Genomic DNA, 8,305 nt, shown 5'->3' on the forward strand with positions numbered 1-8,305 from the left:
AGATGCTTGATAATTGTCATACAAATATTAATACAAATGGTATATTTCTTTCAATTGTATTTTATTATTATTACATCGATATGTTAATAGCCAGATAGTGACGATTAGTACCATGACAAATATGTTTTTATTTTTACTACACAAGCAAACAATCATTCCAACAATGGTGAACAATCATGCTTATTGAAGAAATAATTCTTTTGATAAATACCCGTTACAAGTAAATAATTGTTGGTACACATTCGTTAGAAGGCAGAAAGTAAATTATTACTTGATTTAATTTTACTGAATCATGTTTGTATTCCACTTCAGGGGCACAGGATTAAAACAGAACCCGCGTCGTAGCGGTGATTACGATGTCCATTATGATTTCCTTTATAACGAAACACGTTACACTCCCGCGACATAAACACGCGTTAAAGTTAGTCAAAGGTTCCCACGGATTGACGTGTATGTTGCTACGCGAATATGCTTAACAAATCCACCCGGCTTCGCTTCCAACGACCCAGGTGTTCGTGCAACAGCGTTTTAATTAAAACTTCCGAATTCTTTTGTTTAGCTCTGTTTAATTTAAAGTTTCACGCTAAACTGGTGAAATAATTTTTAAAACTCGCTCTGACGTAAAATAATAAGCGAATTCCAGCCGAAATCGCAAAAATCCGAACGAACAACTTTCTGTGTACCTTTAAATGCTTCGGTCAGAAAGCCACTGAATGATCGTGAACGAGTTAATTAAGATTCATTGGTGAAAGGATCTTTAGAGCAAACTGGTTCATTCATAGACTAATTAAAATTCCCGCTAGTTGACGGACCTTTGAATACTAGTATCAGTGATATTCAATAAGGAAAATAGATGTGTTTACATTGTTATATAATTATTATGATTATATAATATATTTTATAGCTATTATGAAATATTTTTAATAGAAATATGTTTCTTCAATTATATTTTTAATGAATGTGTACTATAATACCATGTATTTGTTATTGATTAAGGAATTTGTTTGCCACCCCTTTTATTTAAATCAAGTTTTCCTTGTAAAGTATAATTGGAGAAATAATATTTTTAGTTAAACAATTTCGAATAAAATAATCAAGTTAAGATATATGAATTTCTGAGTTCACCAGAGTTTTTTGGCAATTACTTGATGAAATCTAACAAGTTTTGGCCAAAGTAATACCAAGTGGTCACGAGAAGCATGCACCTGCAATCTTTATAACGTTGACTGAATAAAAGTCACGTGGTAGCATTAAGTATCATGTAATATTTATGTATATCACGCTTAATTACAGGTGTGCGTGTCGAAAGAAGTAAGCGTAGTGTCGGGAAACCTTTACGACGTTGCTCTGATATTACAACGATCTTTAGTGCAATGCATAAAAAAACGATAGGCTGAATGAAACTTATTCTTATTATCTTGTGCAAGCATTATACTAAAATCTTTATTGGTAGTCTAATGATCCAACTGCTCAAATATTTATTTCACCAGATCCCCAAACGACAAACAAACGCACTCCTTTAATAAGATTTTATTAAGATTTCTTTTTATTCAAATAATATGCCACCTTAAGACAATTTTGTGGTAACAAGGGTTCATAAGTATTTATAATATAATATTTATTTCTTTATTCTATTTCTAAGTTCTTCGGAAGTTACAAATTCCCTCTTCAAATTCGTTCGAATTTTTCTCTCTGTAAATCTGCATATACGTGCATCCATACGTACACATGGAAATAGTATCGTGTTTTTTCCAATTCCGAGTTTGATTCGAAAGAAAATCCGGAATAATCAATTAACGCACGCGAATGAATTTCATCAACGGTGTTCTTTTCGCTTCCAGTGCCATTTTTCTACATTGTTCCATAGCTATTATTGTTTACAAGAAATACCAGTCGCAGAAGAGTTCGGGATTTCTGAATCCATTGAAACCTACAATTCGCACTTTCCATTCAGCAGGAAAACGAACGCGCTGTTCGTTCCATCGTTCCGTAGTTGCACTAAATACGAACCAGAACTACACGAGAAAAAAATTTCCTCGGATACGTGGCTGCCATTGCAATGTTAGCCTAAATTGCGCAACGGTGATTCTCACATTTTCCTTACGGTGGCACGATATTAAAACTTTCTTCTTTCCTTTAATTAGACCTGGCGCCTTGACCCCATAATCCAAGCAAAATATTTTTATTAAAAAGATTGGGCTAAGGGGTGGAATTTAGGATAAAATCGCGGAGTTGTTCTATCTTTTCTGGAAGAAGAAATAATGTGCAATTTTGCTACATATTTTCCAAATTAGCCCAAGATTTTAGCTAGGGGATTGTATCTTGTCACATTTGTATTTAGTAGAAGGGTAGAAGGTAGAGACAAATTTTACATTTATTTATGTACATATTTATTATCAAAAATTTATTTTGTAACACCAAACCTATCATTTAATTTCATGAAATGTCTTCGATAGACATAGAGAATACGAATGTATACGAGACTGTACGTATGTTATGTATGTATTGGGTTGTCCAGAAAGTTCATGCCAACTTTAAAGAAAAATTCAAAGGCACATTTGAATTTTACTATATATTTATTGAATTACGCAAGTACCATTTTGTTCCATAACCTTTTCACCTTTTAAGGGATGTATACGTGTTATTTGTTGTCAACCATTTCGATACATTCAGACCTATACCACCTACCAAAAATCGGCATGGACTTTCCGGACAAACCAATACATAATAAAATTTCGACCCAACCTAATGGTTTATTAATTATTTATTTTGTAACGAGGAACCCTTTTTGCCTAAAACCAAATATGACTCAATACCATTCACAGGTCATCCTCCGCTCCCCAAACAACCCTCCACCTTCCACCCCAAAATATAAACTCCCCTCGATCCAAAGTAGCTACTTCCGCCATCGATCGAGCCACGCTCCACCGCAGACAACTTATTCCCTTTCTTATCCCATCGGAGCACCCACTCGAGAAGTCCACGCTCGTTTAACACCCACACAGAGTCCAGTCGAAACGAGCAGACGCAACACGCGACCCTCACACCCTACCCTGAAGAGAATGGCCCTTTTCCCAGCGAGACCTCGAGCACCCTCGTGCCCATCCACCGATCCCTGCATCCAGAGGGTCAGGGGTCTGAGCACGGTCGTAAACCTGCGGTGTTTGAGTGTACGTACCGGTGTTTCAGGAGAAAGCTTAGCCGAGTTGCATCACGGGAGCGCAGAGGCCGTCGGAACCAGCGGCGGCGCCGTCGGTTCGTTGCTTCTGCTTCTGTCCGTTCTCCTCGGCTGGATACAACAGGTGCTCAGATGAAGGCCCGACGACGTTCGTTGCGTCCCAGGGAAGGCGTGAAACGAGCACCGCGACGCTCCGTCACGACGCCGGACACCGTCGTGACACGGCGCCGCGACACAATACGGACTTTTATATTATCGCTGAAGAATGGACGTAGCGGAGTGTGTGCGCGAACAAGAGAGCGAGAAAGAAAAAAACGGAGGGTGGGAAAAAAAAAATAATGTACGAACGAGAAGCAAGTCTAAGGGGTCGGGGGCGAGGGGAAGTGAAAAGAGGGTCGTAGCGTCGCGAGAGAATGGGGTTGCGCGCACGACGGGGCCGGGAGGGGTTGACAGCGCTGTTCCGGCATTGTTCTTGGCCCGATTGGAAGTGACTCTTTCCGCGTCGCTGCGCGTCAGTGTTTCTGTTTCGCGACTATCCCTGAGTCCTGTTCGAGACCCGACCAAAAGTGCGTCAACTTTCGAGGGTTTGTCTTACAGGTATGCCTCGTGGCCGTTGAGTTTTCGGAGATCGTGGTTGGTCTCGATGGTTTGCGAGAGGTGATAAGGATGTCAGGTAATCATTTGAAAGAATTGTACGTTGTTGAGCGTGTAATTGATGCGAAACGAGGACTGTCGGATTTCAAACAGCAGGATTTGGTCGTGTTTTTATTATAGGAATCCACCTTAGTCTCTGTGATGAGGGAGACGTCCAGTCTGATGGAGATTTGCGCAAACGTTGGTCCAATCTAGGAAGTATGTCGTATTTCGTTGATACTACTTTTTGGAGGAGGCTCTTTATCGGAGGCTGCAAGGTTTTTGTGTGTCTATACAAGTCTTGAATTATTAAAAATGTTGAAATTTGTTGGTAATAAAAATTGTCTTTGTGGGACTGTTCATATTAGTACTAAAGCGTGTTTTTATTCTTTTGCAACATACATGGTATAATTAGTTACCCTGAATTTTTGTCTTTGAATGGAGAAGATATTCATTGTAGTACATTGAAGGAGATACAGTATATACATACATACGTGAATTTTAACAATTTCAGTATTATTTGTTGATTTATTCTTAGCGAAAGGTTTCTTTAAACATAGACTAGTTTCTATGTTCAAATTGTGTTGATTGTGTTGTGTTCACAATACAAATACAGAAATAAAGTTTGAGGGGAATAAAGAGAGTTCAAATCAAAGATAAACAATATAGATATTGAATATTGGGTTAGTCCCAACTGATACACATTGGTAACAATAATAAATCAGATATTAAAAATGTAAATAATAAATAATGCGACTTCAGAGTAAAGTCCTATTATAAAGAATTAAAAACTGAGATGAACGGGTTGGATTCCTCCCAACTGATACACGTTGGTAATAAAAATAAAATAGAGATGAAAAATGTAGCAAACGGTCGTGTAGTTTCAAAATCACGCGTGTTTACGGAGAGTTTGGATCCGATGGGACGGGGTAGGTGGTTCCCTTGTGAGAAACGCTATGCCACGAATTTCCGTTCGCGCGTTCCACGACCACTGACGCGTAGATGACGCATAAATACGAGGCGCTAGGACCCCGAGGTGGAGGATACGGGAACCGCGTGCCACTGATTTCCCGCACGACGTGTGCAAGTAAACAACACCCTCGAATCGCGTGTTCGGAAACGGCAGTTTACCCCGTATATTTCCTTGACGCATTCACTGCCGCTCCGACATTTTAACACCCGCCCACTAGAAACTCATTATAGGATAATATCCTTCGAGCGAACATACACCACGGGATGAAATTATTGGACACCCCTGTGATGCCACTTGCTACTTTCAGTTGAACAATCGAAATGATGGGAGGAACGTGTTATGGATAAGGTTACTTAGTTTGGTTATTTATAAAGCACTCAGTTCACAGAACCTGTCATCGAGCCTGATATATTTTCTTTTCTTTGACTCTTTAATAGTATTTTAATCTTTTTTTTCTTTTTTTTATACAGTTTCTATAAAAGTATGTATTCCAGAGAAAGTTTAAATGGTGTGATTCTATTATTAGGTAGACTGGAAAGTAATGTCGTTTCTTTTACATTAAATGCAAACAAATTTTTAATAAATTTCTATAGATCCTGAACACCCTTAATAAACAATGAATGAAATCTTCTTGAATCTGAAATTAACTTCAAATACGTTAATAAGTTTTTCGGATTTAGTATAATATCATAGAAAATCCGTGAAACGCGCGATAGTTTTGAAAACTGCTCAAAATCCAAGGGGTGTTCAATTATTTTGTCGCGGAGCGTATCTCCGAGCCTCTGTTATGCTGTTACGCTCATTTTGACGGCTCGAGTGCAGGCTGATGGCTCGGTAGAACCTGAGTCGTGACTTCTCTCGCGAGGGCTGTTCAAAATTCACGAGGGCTGAACCACACGGTTCATTGTTTTAGGCATGTTTTTTAAAGCTCATCCCTTTGTTGCGTAATGGTCCAGTGAAAATCATTTCTGAGAAGTTCCCCGAGGAAATTTTACAGGATTTACGTGCGATGTCTTCTTGTGGAAACGTCTAGTAGCTCTGCAGTTTCAGCCACTTGTGTTTTAATTGAACTTTTTAATTAATTCATGACCGTTCGTGTAACAAAAAATTTCTTTTTGTAAGATGAAAATATAATTGTGCTACGGAGGGTTCACGAACCAAGTGTTTCAAGCATCGAAGATGTGGTTGATAAACGATCGAAGCATATGGAGCATCGAGCTGTTGTGTTTAAGAAGAATTTTATTAATGGAACTGTTACATTTAAATACAAATTCTATTACCAGGATCATTATAATATATGTCATTTAGGATGGCTCTACGAAAAGCGTCGGGAACAACAAAAAGAATTCGAAACCTCTAAATGTTCTTGCCAATCCCTGTTGCAAAGTAAGGGGTTAAATAATCCATTTGCGGTCGCACCTTTCATTCTCGCAAGAAACATTAATCTCCAGGAATATTGTGAATAAATACTTCAACTCTCTACGTCTCACAAATATCGTTCACGCACGATAAATTCTATTTCACAATTATTTCAGTTAATTTCGTTTATTACAACTATAACGAATCGTGCCTTCGGTAATGAAATGAAATAATTACAAACGATATAATTTAATGTACCCGTAGTAACAATACTATTAATTCAAACAATTCAGCAATGCTAATTTCATTTATGATCTCGTACGAAATAATTGCAAATTATATTAATTTCACCCAGTGTTACAAATTAAACGAAAGGAATTAATTTAATCTGCACGTCAAACGAGATGATCGTGAATAGGATTAACGTAGCAAGACGTAGGAGAATATGACGAATACCGTCGCGATCGAATTTACTAACTTTTCCGCGACCGCAAATGTAGAACATCCTCCAACGAAATTATATTTGAATCACAAATTTCTTTTTTTATCCTCGAGCATAGCGTGACGGACATGTCAAACTCATTTTCGCCCGAGGACCAACTTGCACTTTGCTACCATGGCGTGGGAGTTCGATTATTTTGCAGTAGTCTACAGTATTTCAAATTTCATTTTTCAAGATTACTTTTTTAAAGATTTACGAAATTACTTATTATTCTGAACATTGGAAAGTTATCTTCATTTTTAGGGTATTTTATTGTTTGTCACTGTTGAGAAAAATTGTTTAGGTAAATATGTACCCCTAAACATAAACAGAATCCCTATGAATAACATGGATAAAAGTGGGAAATTAAATATAAAAGAAGGCAGCAAGCTATAATGGATAAAAAATTAAAAAGTAATTTCCATTAACGTAACAAGTAGTACTATTACACAAAAGTGAAGAGTACATTTATAATAATAGCCGATTAATTTGAAGCATAAACTTGAACCACCCTCGCGAAAAACAGCTGCAGATGAATATTCGATACGGACCACTCGAGCGAGGCTCGAATTATCAGTATTATCTAGGTTTGTAAAGGACCCTGTTAACCCTTAAATAGCCCCACTCTAAACATAATTTACACACCGTTCCCTGTTCTACATTGGCAACTTTTTAATTCAATTAAAAAAATTAAATACACTATTTCCACAACAGGAAACAAAATAGTATTTATTTATTTATTCATGACTTAATAAGAAGAAATTTCCATTATTTATTTGTACTAAAATGACGAGCTACTTAAGGGTTAAAACGACGCGTAAAGGAAACCGGAAGTCTGAAAGATGACACAGACCGTTCGACCAAACGATATATCATTCCATCGTCCAACGCACGATAAACGATGGCAGGTTAATTGTTATAAAGTTGTATTCTCGTAAAATTACCGTTGTATAAAGCAGACTCGACTCGATTGGCAGCGAATCTCGAGAGAAAGGATGGTGTATGTGAGACTTATGCTGAATGTTCTTCACTGAAACGATGTTGTTTGATTAATTCGTGACATCGACCACTTGGTTCGCGAATATATCAGCATTGTCGCAGAATTTCCGCTCAGCTTAGACGCTATCGGTGGAAAATCGAGAGGCCAGAGGTTTTCGTGAAAGAAATTATTATTGACAACGATTTGCTCACTGGGGTAGAGTATGCATGTTATTATTGGACAGAAAATGATTGCTTAGCGAAATTACAATTGAAACATAATCGAAACAATCTTTGTTGGGTAAATGGAACAAGATCTTTTTCTCTTATTTTATTTATTTAATTTAGTAGGTTGGAAATGAAAACGTAATGTAAGCGCAAGAACATTGCATTATACATGTTTTATTAGTTAGAGTTTAAATAAAAAGCTGTGATTTATTTTAAATAAATTCATTGATTTGAAAGACTATGATGGCATAAAAATAAGAGGGTTAAAAATTGTAAATATAATAGGAATAATTCGAGCCTCTTTAATTATATAAATAACAAACAAAAATTGTGCTATTCAATCTAATGAATCTAATACGTAAATTTGCATACAGTGATTTTGTTCACTGTGTCTACAAAATATTTCAAATCGGATTTTCCAGAAAATCCGGTTAGGAAAAAAATTGTATTCCACACTTTTAAAGTGTCTTTTGCG

At 37.0% G+C, this 8,305-nt stretch overlaps 1 protein-coding gene across 4 annotated transcripts in view; it reads left to right on the forward strand.

The window, feature by feature from the left end:
- The window catches only part of LOC128890183 (zwei Ig domain protein zig-8-like), a 290,530-nt gene extending 283,943 nt beyond the window's left edge, over nucleotides 1–6,587 (forward strand). For 2 of the 4 annotated variants that reach the window (XM_054148463.1, XM_054148464.1), the window contains one exon: nucleotides 3,190–6,587. In XM_054148463.1, the coding sequence (XP_054004438.1) occupies nucleotides 3,190–3,314 (125 nt within the window). In that variant the 3' untranslated portion in view covers nucleotides 3,315–6,587. The remainder of the gene's footprint in view (nucleotides 1–3,189) is intronic. The other 2 variants (XR_008460569.1, XM_054148465.1) reach the window with 2 other exon arrangements.
- The last annotated feature ends 1,718 nt before the right edge of the window (nucleotides 6,588–8,305 follow it).

The sequence above is a fragment of the Hylaeus anthracinus genome, unplaced genomic scaffold, assembly GCF_026225885.1.
Source record: "Hylaeus anthracinus isolate JK02 unplaced genomic scaffold, UHH_iyHylAnth1.0_haploid 12000, whole genome shotgun sequence".
Taxonomy (NCBI): Eukaryota; Metazoa; Arthropoda; class Insecta; order Hymenoptera; family Colletidae; genus Hylaeus; species Hylaeus anthracinus.